Source organism: Alnus glutinosa, chromosome 12 (genome assembly GCF_958979055.1).
Source record: "Alnus glutinosa chromosome 12, dhAlnGlut1.1, whole genome shotgun sequence".
Taxonomy (NCBI): Eukaryota; Viridiplantae; Streptophyta; class Magnoliopsida; order Fagales; family Betulaceae; genus Alnus; species Alnus glutinosa.
The window spans coordinates 23,908,435-23,931,534 of record NC_084897.1 but is presented as its reverse complement, the minus strand read 5'-3'; the positions used below and the strand labels follow the sequence as shown (position 1 = coordinate 23,931,534).

At 33.2% G+C, this 23,100-nt stretch overlaps 2 protein-coding genes across 2 annotated transcripts; both read left to right on the top strand.

The window, feature by feature from the left end:
• The first annotated feature begins 2,116 nt into the window (after window positions 1-2,116).
• LOC133852688 (uncharacterized) lies at window positions 2,117-2,811 on the top strand. Its single transcript, XM_062289448.1, has 2 exons — window positions 2,117-2,244; window positions 2,322-2,811. Exons 1-2 carry the CDS (start codon window positions 2,117-2,119, stop codon window positions 2,809-2,811), a joined length of 618 nt encoding a protein of 205 aa, XP_062145432.1.
• Window positions 2,812-19,758: 16,947 nt separating this feature from the next.
• LOC133851547 (transcription factor bHLH93-like) lies at window positions 19,759-21,519 on the top strand. Its single transcript, XM_062287987.1, has 4 exons — window positions 19,759-20,405; window positions 20,563-20,730; window positions 20,836-21,003; window positions 21,104-21,519. The coding sequence occupies exons 1-4, from the start codon at window positions 19,857-19,859 to the stop codon at window positions 21,188-21,190; spliced, it is 972 nt and encodes a 323-aa protein (XP_062143971.1). The 5' UTR covers window positions 19,759-19,856; the 3' UTR covers window positions 21,191-21,519.
• The last annotated feature ends 1,581 nt before the right edge of the window (window positions 21,520-23,100 follow it).

The window sequence follows — 23,100 nt, the reverse complement described above, 5'->3', positions numbered from 1 at the left end:
AAAGGCGTTGAACCGATTATGTATTGTCTAAACTCAGCCTCAAGACTTGGGCCTCATAGAATAAGCCCAACTTTCTCAACTCCCCAAATTAATTATGGAGTTGGATGGGCCGAAGATTGGTCTGATTGGATTGTGTGGTAAGATCTCATTGATAGCTCGATCTTAACATGTTCTAATCACTTTTCAATTGGGGGCCTAATTGGTAAAGTTTTCTTAGTGTTTACTACAGGTTCAGAATCAAATATCACTGAAACCTGGGTTTAGGATTTAGGGTTTTTTTTTTTTTTTTGAAGGAAGGAGGAAGGAAGGAAGGAAGGATTTAGGGTTTAGGCTAAGAATACGACCCTCTTATTCTGCTACTATTTGGTGCTTTGAACTCATTCAAAAATTTAGGTACCTTTGTTGCTCAGGTAAATCAATCCAAGGCTTCAATATTGTTAATCAGCATGTGAATATATTCCTGTCTGAATTTTCTGACAGAACAAACAAAAGCTATCGTACTACAAAAGGTGCATGCAGGGGCTGATGAACACTTCCTCCAACCTCATTCGATATATAAATCCAAAGAAAAAAACATAAAAGAAAACCCAGATTGCAACAGCTTGATCGTATCTTAATTTTTCCTGCATGAAGCCACCATATAAAACAGGGATATTAAATGTTTTGCAAAGAATCTTGGACCACCAATATATACATATATAGACGGTTTGTTCGACCCAGATCGATGACAAAACGAACATTCTCTTGAATCAAGAAATTAAAACGTACATTGCTCTCAAGGTTTTGCATTTATGACATGCTCATCATCATCGCCTTCCATCATCAATGGTGCTCGATCGGCATCAAGCCTAACACTAGAACTGCGGGTTATTCTATGTTCTGGAGGGGGGATTCGATCGAGATCTTCAAGCACATCGATGATCGATCCCATCAAGACAAAACGTGTAAACAAAGGTGTTCTGATGTTCTCTCTACTACGTACGAACTTTTATTAGTTTTGATTTTTTTTTTTTTTTTGAATTTTTATTGCAATATAGATCTAGGAAAAATATAGTTTAAATGATCAAAGATTATTCTTCCACACTATTCTCTCACAGCAAAATTCAGCTATAGGAATTGCATATCTGATCATAATTAATGATAGCGATTATATGAAGATTGGTATCATCCCCTACATGCAACTCGATCTCGATCTGTCCCAATTGCAACTACAATTGTGAAAGGTCTCCCGTAAGGTCACTTGCCCAAATACAATATATAGCTTTTTTGTTTTTATCCTTTTTTTTTTTTTTTTTTTTTTTTTTTTTTTTGAGAAAACTTCACCTGTAACTCTTAAACTTTCACCCATTTTGAAATAATATATCTAAACTTTAAAACGTCTTAATTTAGGGAATTCATTTTTTAGAAAGTCTCAGTCATCTGTTAGAATTTTTTGATAAATCATGTCAAAATTTTTAAAATACCCCTAATTTTTTTTTAGGAAAAATAAAAAGAGAAAAAAAAAATTACTATGATTTAGGTGTTGGTTAGAATTTAAAGGAATTTACAAAAATACCCATGCCTGAATCTTTGAAAAATTTTATAATTTTTTTTTAAAAAAAATATATAAATACGGGTATTTTAGAAATTTTGACAGGATTTAACAGAAAATTATAACGTAAGACTGAGATTGAAACTTTCTGAAAAATAGAAATTACAAATTGAAACGTTTTAAAGTTTAAGTACATTATTTCAAAATGTGGATGAAAATTTAAGAGTAATAAATGAAGTTCTTCTTCTTCTTCTTTTTCTTTCTTTCCGTGTTGCGTCTTAATTAAGCATTACAAAATGCAACTCATGACAAAAATAAAAAAATAATAATAAAAAAAAATCTATTGCGGAAAGAACTTAAATTATTTTATCATTTCTAAACAAAGAAGCTTCTTTTAAGTCCGTAAAACTTGAGCAGTCAACAAAAGCTAGCTGCTACAGAGAAGAGGAGACGGTGGTACACGTCTTATGGTCTTGTCCGGCTGCCCAAGATGTGTGGGGAAGTGGATCTATGATTTTTCAAAAATGTGCTTTTAATGGAGTCAGGATTATGCAGTTTATGGAATTTTGCTTGGACCGGCTAAAGATGGATGATTTAAACTTAATGGCTGTTATTGCAAGACGAATCTGGTTAAGGCGAAATAAGCTCATTTTTGAGTCATCGTTCTCCCACCCCCAGATTATGTATTCAGAGGCTGTGGCTCACCTTGAAGAGTATCAAAGATGAAATAAAAAGGGGGATTATCTGGCTTCTGTGGAAAATCTGCAGACCATTCCTAGTCCCCAAATAGGCTGGTGCCCCCTCCTGTTGGTCTTATCAAAGTCAACTGGGATGCCTCTATTAACACCATAAAGGAGTGGGTTGGCATTGGTATTGTGGCAAGAGATCATTCTGGAAATGTCCTTGGAGCAAAGTCCCTTACTAAAAAGGTTGTGGCTACACCAAAGTTAGCGGAGGCTATGGCAGCTTACAAGGCAGTGATATTTTGTAAAGATGTGGGATTTTATGAGATTATTTTGGAAGGGGATGCAAAACAAATTGTAGATGACGTGAACTCAAGATCCCCAAAACATGACGTTTCTGGTCTTTTTGTGAAAGGTATAAACATGGAAATGCAAGGACTAAGAGGAGTTACTATCGCTCATGTCAACAGAGAGGCTAACAATGTTGCTCATCTGCTAGCAAAAGAGGCCTCCACATTAGAGATGGATGGTGTTTGGCTTGAAGAGTGTCCTACTTTTATTTTGAATGCTGTACTTAGGGAGCCTTTGTCTTCCTAGATCCTCTCTTGTTGGGATCAATTTGCTTACTTTAATGAAGATTGACTACTTTGTTCAAAAAACAAAAAACAAAAAACAAAAAAAACAAAAAAGAAAAAGAAAAAGCTAGCTGGAACCCTGCGTAAGCAACAAATTAAGCATTATCAGAAGTTAATTACATTAATCTTACAAATTAATAAATAATTACGATGAAGCAAATTAATAGATGAATACCTACCTTAGGCGGCATCCTTCATAAACTAATGAAAGCCAAAAAAACCCGGAGAGACATAAATAATATAGAAATTTCAAGAACACGTTTTTTGTTTCACATATAATATTAATTAACCTGCTCATTTCCATAATTAGTGCATAAATTAAACTAGGGTCAACTAATTTATGCTGCGTATAAAAGACTTCCAAGAAACACCAATATATATATATATATATATATACTCCTCTGTCATTCAAGTCACATCAGAATTTTCTACATCATATCTTTAAAAACTCATAATTATACATTTGGTTTTTTTTTATTATTATTATTATTTAAGGTGATCAGGCTTAATTTTCCTTTATATAATTTTTTAGATATACAAATAGAGAAATAGAAAATAGTAAACCATAAAATTTATACGTAAATATATCAAACCTTTTAAAATTTATATAGTTTTATTATTCGCTCGAGGCTTTTGTTAATATCAAGTTGCTTTCAAATATCTATATAGTTAAGGTAATTCAAATTTAATAAAGTTAGATTAATTGTAATATTATTCCTTTAAGACTTCTGAAAAGAATTATTTATTTCCATTAAAGGTAATGAAAAAAAAAAAAAAAAAAAGACTTTACACATCACTGAAACTCGTGTTTAAAAGATTTATATCAACTATATATGACTAAATAATTAATTAAAATACTAATGATATAATAATTAATGAGAGAATGATTTTCATTAGGATACCAATAGACAAATGGAGAGTGACGGTGTTTTAAAGGGAGTGTGATTATGTTTTACAGAGAGGGAATTTTGAAAGAAAGAGAGAATGATGGAAATTCCTAAAATGAGTGCTACGTTTTAGCTAAAGATGTGTCATATGAGTCCAACAATTTCATTATTTAATAATGGAAAATGTTAAAGGCACTCTCAGTTTACTCTTATCTTCTATACAGCTCCCTACATGGCATTACCTCGTCAGGCTCCAAAAAATAGTGTTATTGGCCAGACATTATCATATCAGTCCAAACTCAAAGAAAAAATCACCTAGGCTCTACCCCAACCAAACTTTGAGAGTAGTGCATCCCACCTCTGAAGCCATGATCTCCCTCGGACCTATTGGGAGTGGTCACAATCACCTCTAACAAGTGATCATGTGGTCGCAACCACCATATATCCCTCCAATATTCTAGTAGTTGCGACCACCAAAGCTCTCTTATCAGGTGGTCATGGCCACTAGATCGGATGACCTCGACCACCTCCACGTTGTAGTTGGGGGTAGTGCCAACCATAAGATGGTAGGTAATTTTTTTTTTTTAACTCGATCAAGAAGTAGAAAAGAGGGAGTGAAATAAGAGTTTTAGTAACAGTAGTCAGTAATAATTAGGTAACACTATATTTTGGTGGCTAATTCAGAGATGCAATGGGCCATCAATATACGCGGCACAGATGTGCCAAGGGATGTATCATGGCTAGAAGATGACATAAAGTTAATCGTAAAAAAAATCATAACTCTTTTGACTCCAAAATTTGTAGATTGCACAGTCTACATGTAATAATCTAGGGAAAAAGCGCTAGCCACATCTGCGCTATCACCCCAAAAGGGCTAGTCGATCAATTTAGAGCTTTCTTATAATCCCTTATAAAGTCCGGTTTCACTTAGTAACTAGGCAATGTAGTACTTAGCACCAATAAGTATCTTTATAAATCACCCACTCTATATGAACTATTCATCTCTTCCCAATATGGGACCGAGCTATTACAAACTCTCCTCTTAAACTCCTAATGTCCTCTTCAGGGCCACGTCATGCGGTGCTCCAGTACCACATTACCTTGCGTTACTAGATGGCACTAATATCACTTGTAACGACCTAGAAAAAAAACGCTAGCCACATCTGCGCTATCAATACCCCAAAATGACTGATCAATTTGGAGATTTTTTAGAATCCTTTATAAAGCCCAGTTTCACCTAGTAAATAGGCAATGTGGGACTTAACACCTATAAATATCTTTATAAATCACTCACTCTATGTGAGCTATCAGGGCCATGTTATGCGGTGCTCCAGTATCACATTACCTAGCGTTACTAGATGACACTAATACCATTTATAACAACTCGGACAAAAAGTGTTAGCCACATCTATACTATCAGTACTCCAAAAAGACTGATCAATTTGGAACTTTCCTATAATTTCTTATAAAGTCCAGTTTCACATAGTAACTAGGCAATGTGAGACTTAACACTCATGAATATCTTTATAAACCACTCACTCTATGTGAGCTATTCATCTCTTCTCAATATGAGACTGGGGTGTTACACTACATCCCTCACAGATGCATTTTTACTAGAGTAATGTGTTATTCTTTCTAATCATTTTACACCAGTTCACAAGATATATCTGAAGTAATTGACCTTAAAAAATCACTTAAAATATATTACGTTAATCGATGTAATAAATGGATATTTACGTTGAAGAGTAGTATTACTCTTTTTACTATTACTCATAATAATGATACATTAATTAATTGCTAAAGTCTCTTGTCCTGAATGTTAGAGCATATTTATTTCAACATTCCTTATGATTGAAAGCGGTGGAAGATTGTAATAACTTTCAAATTCTATATGCAAATGTATGTCGAGACTCAAGAATATTATTGCTTGGTAATGAGTATCATGCATTGAGTTGGCCGGATTAATAGATTTGAATTTCACGTGAATCATAATTAGGGTGTACTCGATAACTATGACACGTGAATATATATTGGCATGCAATGCATAAAAAGACACTAAAATTTCAAAAAGTTCGGAAAAAAAAAAGGTGGAATTCTATAAGGTTCGATTGAGTTAGGGCCCTGCATGAGCTTAGGGTTTTTAAGTATGCTAGAACCCTAGGAAATTTTCCACCGTAGGAATTAATGTGGTTTAGTTAATTATGTCATGCGCGCGTTAATGACATTTGTAAAAAAGTCTTTCCCAGGTTAATCACACTGTCGTAAAAGAACAAAAGGGAAAGGCAGAATGGGGACTAAATACAAAATCCTAGTTAGGGTTTTGGGAGACAAGCTGATGGATCACGTGTCTAATTGAGATCTGTTGATAGCTGGGTTCTTGTCCTAAATAAATCAACCTAATCCATCAGCTAGACACGATCATTACCAAGCTTTGAAGCATCTTCAAGGAGTACTTTCTAATGGCAAGTATAATGATTACTTGTTGACTAGTTTCCACGGTTCTTGTGATTAATAGGAAGAATGAAGGTGGAAAAAAAAAATTAATAAAAAAAAAAATAGTGCTTCAACATTTGACTTCTCAATGTGTTTCTTTCTTTGTACTCAAACCACTGAGATAGCCCATTTTGACTTGTATTATATACTGACAGCTTTTCCTTTATCGATCACCTTCATGATGATATATACCCCATAAAGTTTGACAAAAAAAAATATTCTTCTCATCATTACGTACCGAGCAAATGCACGTTAGATTCTGGTGCTTCTGGAAAATTGTCATGAAAAAGCTGCAGAGCTACCTATATAGGAAGTCGCAGCTGCGCTGCGAGCACCACAAGCTCAGTACTAATCAGAATACATATATATATATATATATATATATATGCTGTTTAGCCAATTTTGGTTTATAAATTATAACGGCTAGATTACCAAGAACTTCTCGATGCCAATGCAGAGGTTAAGTGACTAACTAAAAAAGAAAGACCAGCTTTCCATGGATCATAGCTTTTGAGCGACTTTGAAGAACACCTACAAGTATTTTTTTGGTTGGATGGTCAAAATTTTCTTTTGAGCTACTTTTGAAGAAAACCTAAACCTTTACTATCTAAGTAATCTTTTCCTTTATAAAATGATAAGTTTTGGAAAGTTGAAAACTTGACAAGTTTTTATAAGGAAACCTAGGCATACCCATCATCAAATTTTCATGTCCTGAAATAAGTACTAAAATTATTCAAAATAATCAAGTTGTTTATGAAAGCTTGAGCTTATAAGATCTCACATGTAGGCTCAAACTCCATATTAATAAGTGAAACCGAACACGAGAAATATTTCATCTCTAGGCGGGTTTGACTGTTAACAGGATTGTTCTTAATTAAAATGGAAGTTAAATGAAATACAAGATTCGAACTCAGGATCTTTACTTTGATATAGACCATTTTTTTATTCTCCTAAAGTTGATGTGGTTTTTAAGATCACTATTGGATCAAATCTCAATCCAACGATGATTTTAAAAGTCACATCCATTTTGGGATGAAAAAATTAAGATAAAAAGATGGTCCTAACATTATTCTTGTATTAATTATTGTTAAATAATAAATAAAGAAGAAGATCTTGAAAATATAAATCAGACTCGAAACAACGCCATACCTAGAAGGGGAGTTGAATAGGTATATGACAATATAACGCGAAATAACAAATTTAATCAACTACAAACAAACAATCATCAAAATATGAAAAACAATAAAGCAATTGACACAGATATTTGGTGACAAAGTGAAAACTCTTTGAACTCAAAGAGAAAAATCACTATAGGGTAGCCAACCCAAGAAATCAATCCAATAACCAAGAATCCACGAATTACAAGATGTTAATACTCACAAAACTTTTTCAGTCGTCACACTGTTAAATTATAACAAGTGACCCACTTGTCTGTTTCTCTCCCAGAACCTCTAGAGAATTCTTCTTCTTGATCTCCTTAACTAAAACTCCGGTTGGCTTCAATTGTTCAAGGTTGATGGTTAAATAATAACCAAAACTCTAAGAGAGATTTAACATTAATAGTTCAGGTTTAAAACCCTCGCTTAGAACGTTGAATTTTATGGTAGAATCCTTAATAAATTTGTGCTTGGAAGTCCCTTTAAATAAACCTCTAAAGAAAACCCAGTTCGAGTTGGAATAAGATTTCAGAAAAATTTGCCTAGATTTTCGGTCCTATATTGCGGAGTGATTTTGGCATAGTAAACGTTCGAATTAAAAAAATCCTATTTTAGAAATATTTATTGCCTTTTGTGTTAGCTTTCCAACACCGTTGATTTCACCGCAATCCGATACTTCGAGCCGAAAGTTATTGTTAAAATATGGAGATGTGCTCAATCTAGAATTGACAAATCCAATTTTAACTCCACTTAATGAAATTTCAATTTGCTCATTTCTTGATTAATTAGGCTTAAACATATTTTTTAGGTTTTCTAATTTGAATTGGATTCAGTCTTGGATATATAAAACTCTTCACCGACTTAACCAGTAGACTAAAACTTATAACTAAATAAGTTTTGACACCGAATTTATCAATACTAAAAACATAATAGATTTAATGGTTAATTTGGAGTAACAAGTCAATATTGTTGGACCATTATAGAATAAAAATATAATATTTATCTAACATTACTCCTTAACTAATCTTCTAACATGTCCAATTGCAACGTTTTTAAAACCAATAAAACTTACCTATCCATCAGCTGCTTGTCGTTACCAAATTTGTTTTTTTTTTCTTCTTCTTTTTCTAAGATGGCCTTATTGTTTCTCCCCACCATTGGCATGCTCATGGGACCAATTAAACACATACAATATTGATATAGTTCATGGGATTCCGTTGTACTGGACCACAATATATGTTAATATATTAAAAATATGGAATATTCATGAGGAAAAAGAATTAGAATGTATAGAAATCCGGATAATTTTCATTGATACAATTTGTTGACGTTAGTCGATCTTATACCTTTTTTTATTACTTTTTTTTTCTAAACGTCTGTCTTATAGCTACTAATTGTATTAAAGTATTGAGGAATTTGTAATTAATGGAGTTAATTAATACCTCAAAATTGTAGCTACATCAACAGCTAGTATTGACATATGTTTTGATATCCAATCATAAGAATTGATAGAAATTAATTTTGGCTCAACCTTCCAAGTGTGGTCAAAGGGACTAAAACTAATTAATAATATGTAGTTATTTTATAATGGTAATAAGCCGAATTGTAGAGTTATATTTAGCCCTTTCTTTTTAGTTACTGCAGTATTACTTAATTACTTACTGCAGAATTACTTAGCCCTTAATTTCTTTTTTAATTTATATATAAATGCGGGCCTACGAGTTACCCAAAACGGTTGCAAACAGAAAAATATGTTTGGCTGTGTTTTTAGAATTTAGAAATCAGAAAGAAAAGTACATAATAAATAAGATTTTTGAGTAACAATTTTCAAGAAACTAAAAAAAAGAGCTGAGTTTTCTTTTTCTTTTAAGAAAAATAATATTGCTCCCAGAAAACAGTTCTAAAGAAGGGTATATATGTTTATTCTGGGCGGGGTTGGTAGGATCCACTGAAGGCGCCATTAATGGTGGATTTAGGTTGCCTGGTGTGTGCGGAGTAGTTCTTGGTTCATTTATGACGATTGACATTCCTGACGATTTGCAGAACACTACATAATAATATGATCAGTTGATAGATCACAGGTGCATGTCTCACCCATAAGTCCAAAAACATTTGTTGTCGATTTCTGAATTGCCTACCGACCAAGTAAGTGCATGTGCACCATCCGGAACAGAACCGGCCTAGCTGTTGCTACAATAAAAACCAAAACAATATAGTTGATTATATATCAACTTGAAGCATCTAACTATAGTGTAGGGTGGCGCAATTGTTATCAACCATGCAAGCCAGCTGCCCTCCCTTCATCTGGGGGCCATCAAGGAAACTCCTTACTCCAGCTCGCGAGATTGATGAACAGAATTATATATATATATGGTGGGAAGGAGAGACTCTCCAATAATTATCTTTGCTACAAAAGTTTAAATAATTTAAGCAGATGATTAACTTTCATCGGAGTGTCCATTTTCCATTCTCTCCTGGTTCTGTTTCCTTGTTTTAGTATGGAAAAAATTATGAATTTTATACATGCAATTGATATGGAAAGTTTTCATATAAATGTGAGTATGAGTGATTAAGTTTATCTTAAATTAATAAATATTATAAAAGTAAGGGAGTACTAAATATATTTAGATCTTTAAAATAGATGATATATCAAATTAAACCTTATTTAAGGAATATTTATCTCAAAATATGGATATATAATTGAGCTAGTTCCCTTTTATATCTAGGATAAGGATTCCTTACATACAATTTCTTTGAAACTACTGGATTGATTCGTAGCTTGTATTTGGTTTATAAAATTTTCATTCACTAAAAATAAAAAAAAAAAAAAATTGAAATTATAGATTCTCAAATTATGTGAATTTATACTATTTTTTCTTTTAATCGAACGGCGTAAAAAATACTACTTATTAAAAGTAATTTATTACCAACAATAATTAAGTATATTTTTATCAATTAAGTTCAATGTTTTATGTCGTAAATATGCTTTGAAAATCAGTTTGAGTTTACATAATTTAAAAATCTACAATTTTTTTTTTTAAAAAAAAATTGTAATGAATCTTAAGGGTGGAAACATCACCGGGATAAAAAGACTGATCGATGGTAATTAATCTTTCTTATCTCCAACTTTGTCATGCTATAGTTCTTGAGGGGTGAAATTCGGAGAGAATTGTCTTCTTGCATTGGCTCTTCTTACACATCATTATTAATTTCTGTCCCTGAAGTTCTCTTAATTCCTTCTTTGCATTTTTGCATATCTTTACGTACGAGGGCCTTTTGAAGCATGTTTATCTCAGTAAAAATGTGTGACCATAGTCATCCCGTTAATTATGAAATGTCTGAGCAATCGATCGTAACTAATCAAGATTTTTAATTTTTAATTTTTAATTTTTAATTATTTATTTAGTATCATATGGCCGAGAAGCGACATGATGAATGAAAGCTAGTCACTGTTAGTTCGCTACGCGTCTTTTGATGTACGCTTTTCTTTTAGGTCGGCCCTCGTTTTCTTGTCCTGAAAAGACACATGAGAGACGTCACAACCTCCTTCGTTTTCCCTTTCACACACAACACAACACAACACAACGAGAAAGAACTCCTCTCACTAACGTTTGTGGTAAAACCTAACTACCCCCCCCCCCACCCCCCACTGAATCAACCGATTGAGAAAGAACTCCTCTCAAGCACCTGTTAATGATTCCTAAAACCTTAAAAATTAATTAAAAACTCCAAAATTTGGTGTCTTTTTGCTATCTTTTCGTACTACAGAGAGCCTGGAAATCCAGGCTGAGACACAACACTTTTGTGATGAATAATGTGAATGCACGTAAATAACAGTGACGTGGGGTTTCGCATGAGTCAGCCGGCAGCCCCGCTCATGCAAAAGGCAGCTCTCAACAGTAGTTACACAGTCGAGAGACGCAATCGACGTAGGACCCAGTCAAACTTTATAAAGCAAACAAAAGGGGGAGTGAAAAGCGGTTTTGGTTTTGGAGAGATGATTACATATTGTGGGCGCTGCCGGTTGGATTCATAATCCCATGCAAATGCGAACGAAAGCAAACAAAAGACACAGATGAGTGTGTATGGGTACCACAAATTTTGGTCTCGGCAAAAACAAAAACCACTCTCTGTTCATGTGAGAGCCAGATCAATCGCTGATTCGCTCTGGTCTTTTTCATGCATCATCTTTAGTCCTTATCTGTGCCTTCGTACGTATAATTATTGCTATCGTGGTCTTGTCACAAACCCTGTCTTTTGCGAGCAATATTGCTAAGCTACCGCGAGACTCGTACAGTTCAGTTTAAGCTTCAATAATAAATGGTTTCTTGTTGCTCAAATCTAGCTTCAATCACCAACAGCTTAAAAAAAAAAAAAAAAAAAAAAAAAAACGTCTGGTATAATAAATTATTTATTCACAAACATTTTTTTTAGGAAAATCTTATTCTGAGTGGTTGGCCGGTTTTTTTTTCTTCAAATATCATAGCATTTACATACACTACTCGTTCATATAACTTTATAAAATGTAGTTCATTTTAGGAAAACAAATACAAAATTAGTATATGTGGTTTCTTTGAGTACGTTGCAAATAACTCATTGTGGCTAAAAACTATTTAGAGGAAGCAAAAAATACAAATAGGTCCTTTGACGTGGTTTTCGTTAGTGATGCAACGCAACATGGAGGGCTGAGAAAAAAAAAAATACAAGAATGACAACTCTTTTCAAAACCGAGAGTCAATCAAGGATTCGATGTAGGAGAGAAAATAAAACCACTCTCAAAGTGTTTCTTATTGATAATTAATCAAAAATTGCAGTTCTGTACCTAGACTTCTAAATCTAAGAAAACACTGAAATAAAGTCGGTTTACAAAAATTGCCACAACTCGTTCAAACAGGGATGCTACTTGTTAGAATAAAATTGCGAATAACTGAAATAAACTTAACAATCAATTTCTCATTTGAATGGGTAACTTATTCGTTCGAAATTGATTAGGGTTTCATATCTTTTCAAGGCGTTATACAATTTTTTGAAGTGGCGTGTTCAAACTGACTTAGGACGATCATTGGAACGAGTTATTCTGCCAACTCCTTCTAAAGCTCATTCAAACATAAACTTGAAACAAGCTATTCTGCCAAATCATTCAAACTTAAATTTAGAACGAGTTATTATGTAACATTTTCAGTCTTCTCGTTATAGCCTGTTTTGATCCATAAACGTTGGTATTAGCAAAACTTCATGAACACGACCTTGTAGGCCTTTGAATCAGCATTCTAACGCCACCAAATTTGCCTTCATAGGATGTTAAAATCACGAGATATAACCTTTTTACCAATATTGATATGATGGAAAAACTATCTTGTATTAGTTAGCAAATGGGATGGAATCCGTTGATGTGTTATGCCAGCACCAATAATATTATGGCACGTGTCCTTTAAAATAAATAAGTATATATATGATAATAATAATAATAGGAGCAGTGAGTTATTTGTTATTTTTGCTAACCATGGGGAGGTTTAGGTCACTTTTTATACCTTAAGCAGGTATTAATTTGCACATCAGTGCAACCTAAGGGAATAATTTTACATTTATCACTAAATTTTAAATGAGCACTGTATTTTGCAAATAACCTACTTACGTAAATCTCACTTTCATGATATATATGTTGTTGACTTTAATACTTTAATGTCTATCTATTAAAAATAAAATAAAATAAAAAGAATACTATATATAAACTTACATAAATTGTCATTATTTCATAATTAATTAGCTCTAAACTCATATACATACGAATTCACCATCAGTAGTTTCGAATTGTTCCTTTCACTCAACAATTCACTGACCAGGAATACTATAAATTAAAGGAGATCAGAAGCTACTTCTTTAGGTTATTTAAATTGGATAATAACAGAACTTGATAATGTATGATTTTGATCACATTCATCCATGCATCATGCATGGACGACAGCCTATATTAATATTATAGAGACAGAATGAAGATTAATTATATTTAATCTTAATTTAAGAAAGACTATTGTCGATCGTCTAGTTTTTTATCCAGAAAGAATCACACCATCCAGTTTTTTAAGTACTGGCTCTTGTTTTAATTCAGTTATTTGCTAGAAATTTGGCGCATATGGATTCTTTTCTTTTCTTTTCTTTTCTTTTTTATATATAAGTGATTATGGAAATATTTTGATTGTTAATTAAACACATGAATGAACATACGATCGAGTCATCTGACACTAAAACACCTGTTGATTATGTTCACGTGGTCGTGGGTCAAACGCTCTGTCGTCATACTTTCCTTGAGATGTGTGTTTGCCCTGATTTACCAGTACGACATGTACGTGTATGTAGCAGTGCAAATTGTTTTGGTGCTAAACAGAAAAAAAAAAAAAAAAAAAAAAAAAAAACTTATTTTCCTCCAAGCTAGTTAGGATATGGATAAATTTTTTTCACCCACAAATTTAATTTATTAAACTGACATTTATTTTTAAATATAATAAGATTTTATGTTGCATGTTTTCCTCTCTATATAAGCCTCACATACCACGATTTCACCACGGACTTAGACAGATAGTTTCTCACTTAATGTTTGGGAGAGGTTTGTCAGTGTTCTTGAGCTTAAATTAATTAATAGAGGAAAATCTTCTCCTAGTCTATTCCTGGCATCCTCATTCAAACCACATAAACACAATTTCATAACAGACAAGTTGGTAAAAGGAGAGATTACATCGATGCCAAAACATATGACTTTTTTTTTTTAAGGATTCTTTTTTCAGCCAGAATGTGAACAAACTTTGATCAATTACTAGTAAATCAAGATAAAGTATGACATAATTATCTGCGTATAAAAATAAAGTTATCATTTTCGAACATAAGAAATCAGAATTATGTCCTTGTATATTAATTAATTATTTAATTTATTTAACTGTCAATTTAAACTTGTGGGAAATGAATAGAAACACAAATTATCTATAATGTCTCATTCATGTTATATGGCATACCCTCAACATCATATATGGTCCCGATTGGAAGTAATTAAATAAAGATTTAAAAAAAAAAAAAGAACTTGATTAGAGGAAGCAAATTTTCCTAACACTACCTTTTAAACTGACATCTATTTTACATGATTTATTAAAAATGAGTAATGCTACATACTCAACTTTCATTCCACTCGGCTCTTATACAACAACTGCATGATATGGCAGTGCCCATAATACATTTGAATCAACCTTTACTAATAAAATAAAATCTAAAGGCTTATGGATATTGCCATGTTAGCATGATTGTATAGAAGTGGGATAAGAGTTGAGTATTTAGAGTTACTCATTAAAAATAAAATAATTATTGATATTTAATAAACTGTTATACGATTGTCAAACAATTATTAAGATATAGATCAGCACTTATATAAAAAAAAAAAAAATGCATGATTTTTACTGCCACATCATCTCAATTGTATGGTAGTCGTATAACAGTCTACTAAATAATATTACTCTTAAAAAATACAAAATAAAAAATAAAAATAAAAATGAGTCATATACTCCAAAATCAAATATCACTTTAATAAACTGAATTGTTGGTAGAATCGTCGGATGAAAGATTGAAATTAATTTCTAGCGGTTTAAGTAGCAATTATGAAAAAGTCTATATAAAATTCACTTGTTCAAATAATACTTAATTATCCGGACATGTAAATTTCATACAAACTACCTCACAATTATTGTACGTATGGTAAATAATTTAGACAATAAATAAGACGATGATGATCCATTGTAGGTGTCACATGAATTTTGATCCGTGTCAGTTCAAAGCTACCATCTATTCTAATGTAAGTGTAGCACAGGGAACGTAGCCAATTTTGATTGTGAATTTTGTCGGGTTCTCTAAAATGTCAGATGGATAATTGTGATTGGTACAATTAATGTTGGCGTACATTACTGGAACAATGGACCTGTCCTCCCCGTTTCCCCAAATTTATCGAATTTCATGTCCATATACGATCGATCTTCCTAGCTCGATCGCCATATATTGTCCCACAGATAACATGAAAAACCTATAGTTAAAATAATAATTTATTAAAAATTACAAATATTGCACCATTTTCCGTAAAAAAAAATAATAAAATGTTAGATTTATTATTTTTTTTTAAAGATATGAGTCATTTTTCATTGAACCACGGCTAATTACTCTAACAAAACAACATAGGAGATGCACATAAGAATTTCTTCTCCCCATACTTGATCTATGCTTTGCTTAATGGCCGCCTTTTATAGCTCGTGGGCAGCAAAGTTTGCCTCTTTTCTCCTCGCATGAAAAATCTACCAATCAGAGAATTTGTACATAATTCCTTGCTTGTCGACCATTTATAAGCTGGCCACATGTACTCTAATTATTATAATTATTGGATTTATAACATTCGCTACTTGAAGCGCATTCCCTTCCATTGTGTGTGGTTGGAGACCAAATCTCTGCATAATTATGCAGCATGAGCCCTTAGGCTTCAACTGCAACTGGTTCTAGGTTTCATATAGTTGTCAAACTTTGTGCAGCAAGAACCCCCTAATGAGCCATATATCTTTTATTAGCATGTAGGTGGAAGGCGTTACAATTTTTTTTTTTTTAATGGTTGATATTGATACACGCGTTAATAAATTAAAAAAAAAATGAAAGAATTATAAGTATATTTATGATTGAAATTTTTTGACACGACCTGTTAATTTCACATAAAATTATTGGGTTAGGGCTAAAAGATCTGAAAAGTTTAATTAAATTAGTTAGATTATGGTTGGCTTATATAGTCTTATACATGTGCCTTAACACGATTCGAACCTGACACACGATATAAGGGCTAACAATTTTTGACACGATCCACGAACTTAACACAAAATTAACGAGTTAAAGTTGGAGGATCAATCTGACTCGTTTAATTAAATGAGTCAGATTAAGAATTGCTTATATAAAATTTAAAACCTCTTATTATTATTAATATATTTTTTTTCTCAAAAAAAAAACAAAATTGAAACCATACCCAATTGAAAACCTGGACCTATATATATATATATATATATATATGTATATGTATTATGAGGTAGGAGTTAATTATTCAGTAAAAGCTGCAAACTCTTCCTTGTTCGACTATTATTGTCCTTGTGTCACGGGGAGGCTAAATAAAAGTCAGGCATCAATGATATAAAAAAACGAGTACTAATAATCATAATTCATGATGGCCTATACTATATGCATAAAAATACAAGATCCTATATTGCTATTGCTATTGCTATTGCTATTGCTACTGCACCGGTTGAGTGAGTTGTGCCCACACCAATTGCCTACTTCACCAACCGCACTATATATATATATATAGGTACCCAATTAGCCAAGTAAATTTCTATCCAATTTCATTTGATTAAATGCTAAAAATTGCATTTATTTATGGTCCAACCAACTCCAACCTATAATAAATCTGATTTATAGGGGAATCGAAATTTGTCTTGGTGTTGGAATAGGTTTAATTGATTGGAATTGAAGGTTTTGGAAATGTCCAATAAGGAGGCCGACAATTCTCTAGGTGATGCAGCCATTGCTTACTCTTTTGCACAATGTTGTCATATATATATATATTCGCGCGGTTGAATGTGTGATTAGTTTTTGTATGTGGTCTGAACTCGTATCTATCATTCACACTGACTCGGAAAGAATTCGTTCTTAATTTCAAATCATCTTTGTCTCGATCTTTAATTTAACCTATCATTTTCATCCCGTACTTTACAATATCAAAGCAACTTGACACCAAAAGGGAAACAACTTGCAACTCATCACAATATAATAATTATGAAGATGAATGCTACCTAGATCGAGCTCATTCTAATGTTCTTCTGGTATTCGCATTAATTAATTTTCATAAGCTTTTTTTAAAAAAAAAAATTTTAATTCACTCTCCTTAAACTTTTTAAGAAAAATGATCAATTATTTATTGGCCGCTAAAAAGAATCAAATTTTCCTCCGACATGTCAAAGTTAACGTCAAAATTTTGTGTAGAAAAAACTTGATAGAAACTTTTCAACCCTAAAAAAATCAACAAAATTATAAGTTTATGAAGATCCAACTAAGACAATTCACTTGACGAACTTTCATCAAACATTTGTGAGCATCATTCTCTTCAGCAATTTTTACTTTATCATCCGAAAAACTTACCTCCTCCAATAAACCTCTTTGTCAAGATAAATGTCATAGATCAAATTAAGGGGGGAGTCCCAATTTACTGAATAATCTCCATTAACAAATTCATCTTCCTCCCCCACGAGATGGATTTGGTAGATAAATTTGAGGCTTACTTGCAGCAATCAAGGCGGCCGGGGAGTACGTAGCTAGACTAGCACATTCACTCACATCGCCAATGATTGCAAATATTTCTCCATGTGCTCCTCTGCATGCCATGGTAGGAAAGTACGCAGCTAGTTTCTGATATCAATTGATGCAGCATAAGCGATAAAAATGAAGCAAATTTGTACCTTCAATCCTAAACTACAACAAACGATATATGAAAATAGCTTGTAAAAGAGATGAAAATTGAAAAAAATTATTATTCTTCAAAAAATTGATTTTGTTAATACATCCATCTCATGTTCTTATAACGGTAACTACCTAACGTCTAAAAAGTAATAAAATTCTAATTAAAGATGGGATAATCTCCTAAAGATGGAAAACTAAAACATTAAAAGGCATATATAGCCTATTGTTGAAAGGAAAAATCACAAAAGATGGCAAGTCTGTAGTCCAATATGGAAAATATTAATGCTGAGATTGATTCAAACTAAGGAAATAACTTAATTATTTGGAATTGTGATTAATCAGGCAATAATTCCAATATGCATGCCGCTACTCAAATCCACTCGTAATCTGGTATGCATCAAAGTTCCACTTCCTCCTTCAATTCTAATGTTGTCAAGTGCTAGGAGCAATTTCCCTTCGAGACGATCTTTGTAATGCTACAGAGAATCGTTAGAGAGATTGACATACATGGGAGTCTTTTAGTGAAAACATAATATAGAATGTAGGGATATCACTCGATCCGAAAGCTTAAGCTCAATCTTTTTATAACTCTATCTCAAATGGAATTAAGCTTTTATTAATAATGTGGGACTCAATTTTTTTATACCTGCACATGTGTACATGATCAACAATGTTCGATCTCCTCAAACGAAATCTTTTATCAATCTTCTAGTTTTGGGCTGTCTTTAGGATTACTTGTGTGTTATGTGGGTTCGTCAGTGCTATGCATCTTTAATTTGCCCCTACTCCAATGGTTCTCGTTTGTACCCGCGCCATGAATCTTTGCTCCTTACTCTAGGGACCATTAGCGTACCGCACACTGGCCACCATCAGATATGATATCACTTTGTCCATTCTTACGTGACTCTAGCATACCGCACACAACTATCAAATCTGATACCACTTGTTTGAGAGATTAACACACTAGGGAGTTTTTCAGTAAGATAATAATATAGCATGTTGAGACATTATTTAACTCAAAAGGTTAGGCCTAAATGTTTAAGCACGACTATGCTATATTAACCCATCACTGTTCTGGCATTTTTTTTTAATATAAGACTCAATCTTTTTATACTAATGCGTATATACTAATTAACAATAACTTTATCTTATTAGTAGTACTGTCGTCAATGATTTTTTTTTATTTTTTTTTTAAAAAAATTCGTTGGTATTTTTTTCATCTAAATTTCACTTGCTATGACCGGAAGATGCATGAAATACAACATCCATTTTCCAATAAGCAAATTCTATAAATAAAAAAAAAAAAAAAAAAATCTAATGATTAGAGAGAATTGCAGATAAGAAGAGACACTTGAATCATAGTTTTTCATGTCTGGTCGATCGTGAGAAAAGTGAAGAACAAACAAATCCACTAAGCCAATGTTTAGAGCATTGAGGTATGGGACCCAACTGGGCATAATTCGTGGTAATCGACCAGTAAATGTTCCGATGTATGTGTATATACATATACATACAAATAGAAACTGACAGTCTATTATCGTAAATTCATCCATTTTCGTTTCAGACAGACTTACGGGTCAAAGCTTTCAGGTTGTGGAATTAAATATTGAATTTGTCTCATTGATAATTTTCGGTGAAAAAGACATTAATCAACCTTGAGAGAGAGAGAGAGAGAGAGAGAGAGAGAGAGAGAAAGAGAGAGAAGCAAAAGCAGATTCCATTTCTGTCTTAGGCTAGCTCTAGGTGCCACTACATACAAGTTCACTGTAATGAATACTATAATGCATTTATGGTGACAAATGGACCCTTTTATAATGTTTTATATATTCCTTCGATCAACTTGGCGCAGCTTCATGTTATTAAAACCTTTCTTTGGATGAAGAACATCTTCGCTTCCACCACTTTATGAGAGAGAGACAGAGAGAGAGAGAGAGAGAGACAGAGAGAGAGAGATGGAGCTCACTCAACATGGTTTCTTGGAGGAGTTACTGGCTCCTAGAAGAGACAACACTTGGAACACTTTTCCTAATGGAGTGAACGAGTTCTTCCCTAGTGGGTGGAACTTCGATTCTTTGGAAGAGAACCCAAATCCTCCATTTGTAGGATACTCCACACCCTTTGACTGCCCTTTCAGTGGCCAAGCCTACCCTTTTCTTGATGGATTCACAGAGATTGAAACACCATACACCAAGAACGACAAGCCACCATTTCCATCCCAAGAGGATTACCCATCGATGGTGGAGGATGAAGACCTCGGTTTTCTTGGCAGTGAAAATCAAAGCATGGAAGAGAACAATAATGGCTGCAAAGTTGAGATGGAACAAGCTGCTGATGATATCCCATCTGCTTTCAACATGGTGGGTTTGTGTGGGGAGAAAAGAAGTAAGGCCAAGAAGTTGGAAGGGCAGCCCTCTAAGAATCTTATGGCAGAAAGAAGGCGAAGGAAGCGCTTAAATGACCGACTTTCTATGCTCAGATCAATAGTCCCTAAGATAAGCAAGGTGATCTCTATTTACAATGGTGTCATTTAACTGTTCTTGTTGTTTCATCAGTGATAAATTAATCCCTTATTTGCTTTCTGAGGTTGCATATATAGAGATATACACTTTGTTAACCTAAGTTCTAAGATTAACAGAAGAATGTGAACACTTTTGGCAGATGGACAGAACATCTATACTTGGAGACGCCATAGATTATATGAAAGAGCTTCTGGAAAGAATCAATAAACTGAAAGCAGAAAACATGGAAGATGGTACAGATCAGATTGACTTAATGCGCTCCAAGGAGCTAAAGCCAAACGAAGTGTTGGTGAGAAATTCCCCCAAGGTATGGACGAAAAATTAAAAATTAAAAAAAATTATGATGGCATTCTCTCTATGTATATATATATTCTTAATTAAATTGAATTTTATGCCTCATGTGACTTTGCAGTTTAATGTGGAGAGGAGGGACATGGATACCCGGATCGGGATATGCTGTGCGGCTAAACCAGGATTGTTGCTATCAACAGTGAACACTTTAGAAGCACTAGGCCTTGAGATTCAACAGTGTGTTATAAGCTGCTTCAATGATTTTTCAGTGCATGCTTCTTGTTCTGAGGTGTGTATATATGTATGTTGTCTTATTAATTGCTTGACATTATGATCTTAACTTGCATGCTTCAAATCAATTAATGTGTGTTTTCTTACAATGGTGTTAGGGAGCTCAGGAGCGAGCATTGATAAGTTCTGAAGACATAAAGCAAGCATTGTTTAGAAATGCAGGTTATGGAGGAAGATGTTTGTAGAAGAAAAGGATGAGAAGAGAATGTGGGGGTACTTGAAAGGGCTTGAAGAGATAAAAGGAGTCATGCGAGCATCGGATTTCATGGAAACAATCTTAAGTTGCTCTTCTTCAAGGAATTTTGCAAGTGAGAAGTTGTAATAATATTCTCTTTGAATAAGTGTTGCTCATTCATCAGGTCCATCTCACAGCCTATTATGTATTGTCCAGTACTGCTTCTTTTCTTTTCTTTTTTTCTTTTCTTTTTTTGTCAATTTTAAGGATATTTGTTCCTAGTCTAACTCAATTGATATACAAATAAATAAATAATAAAAGAAGAAGTTTGTCAAAAAATTGTTCTGAATAACAATCAGAATGTATATGGAATAAATACACATAATTTGGTGATTGATTAAAGTTCTTTTCAGGAGCTTAAAAACAACTCATTATTGATATCTTATTGCTGCACTAGATCAGATATGACCATTCAGCAATAATTGGCAATTAGGATTGTAGAGGATGGTGACCGGCCTGCTGCTGTTTGTGAATCTAGATGCCAATAATATCCCTAACACTATGACACACACACAGTATTATTACAGTGCTCGGCTATATTTTATTAACTTGGATTGATAATACAACCATTGGATTTGCAATATTTAATCCTGTGACAGACTCAAATCTCACAGTTTCACCATAATAAGGTTATGGCTCTTCCCTTACAGTTAATAAGAGAGTTGGAGATCACTATAAACTTAGAGATTAGATAGGAAAGAAGTGTTTGATGATATCCCACTAAACATGATATATATGTCAAATTAGTCAGCATTTTGGCCTTTTCAATTGGGTTGCTCTTTTGGCCATGATAAATTCATGCAGCTCAAAGTCTGTGTTTGTGTGTGTGTGTGTGTGTGTGTGTGAGAGAGAGAGAGAGAGAGAGAGTTCAGTTCCTGTGCGATTTGGACTTGGTTTTTCTCTTACAGTTGATTTTAACTTCTATATGATCTACCTATATACACCAGATATACATGCATATCATGAATAACAACAACAGTAGAATGGTATTTCCAACTCAAGAACAAAGAAACAGAAGTAACATATTTTTACTTTCCATATTTCTTTCAGTAAAACCAAGCAGGGTTGATACTTAGTGATGCAGCAGATTACTAGAGTTCTTAAAATACACCTGTATATGGAATCCCAAGTAGAATGATCTCCCCCTCTACTAATTGTAATGTAGGAACCCCCACCTGAGTTGGCAAAATCCCTAAGCTTTTATTTTTCTGAGCAATGGCTTCACTGATTACTGAGAATTCAAATGCAGGAACTCCTAAATGAAATGTTATTCAGAAACAAGTTTGAACCCACCTTTATTTGATTTCTTATTCATGGATCAACAAAATGAAATCCTGGACTAGCTAGTAACTATTTGATTGATGCAATTAGATGGGATTGGAGTTTTCCTCATTTTTAAACTCTAGCATTAGATTAGGACCTTTTTGTCCTTTTTTCCAAATATTCAAGGACGCCATTCATGAACTTGGAAATAAGAATCATCTAGCAATTAAGAAAAGGAAGACAGCTACGTACAAATTAAGGCCAAATCTTTTTCAAATCACAAACTTATTAGCCTAACAAAACTTCTTTTATTATTTTGTTTCTTGTCTCCAAGCCCACAATTGGCGCTCCATGCTTAAATTCAGGTTCATAGACTTCAGTTTGTCAAGACAAAGCCAAAATATGTCTTACCGTCAAGTCTTTCATTTTCCACAATTAGGTGACTTAATAGACGCGCCCAAACATACAATTATCCAGAACCCAATTCTGTTGAATCTAATAATTATAAGCACTTTAGTTTTTTTTTTTTTAGTTTCTTTAGTTCTTTTTTTTAAAAAAGAAAAGAAAGATGAAACCATCAAAGGGACTACGAAACCA

Coding starts and splice junctions, on each gene's coding strand:
- LOC133851547 (XM_062287987.1), top strand. CDS start 19,857: ATGGAGCTCACTCAACATGGTTTCTTGGAGGAGTTACTGGCTCCTAGA. Junction 20,406..20,562: donor TAGTCCCTAAGATAAGCAAG/GTGATCTCTATT, acceptor CACTTTTGGCAG/ATGGACAGAACATCTATACT. Junction 21,004..21,103: donor TGCATGCTTCTTGTTCTGAG/GTGTGTATATAT, acceptor CAATGGTGTTAG/GGAGCTCAGGAGCGAGCATT.
- LOC133852688 (XM_062289448.1), top strand. CDS start 2,117: ATGGATGATTTAAACTTAATGGCTGTTATTGCAAGACGAATCTGGTTA. Junction 2,245..2,321: donor GCTGTGGCTCACCTTGAAGA/GTATCAAAGATG, acceptor GTCCCCAAATAG/GCTGGTGCCCCCTCCTGTTG.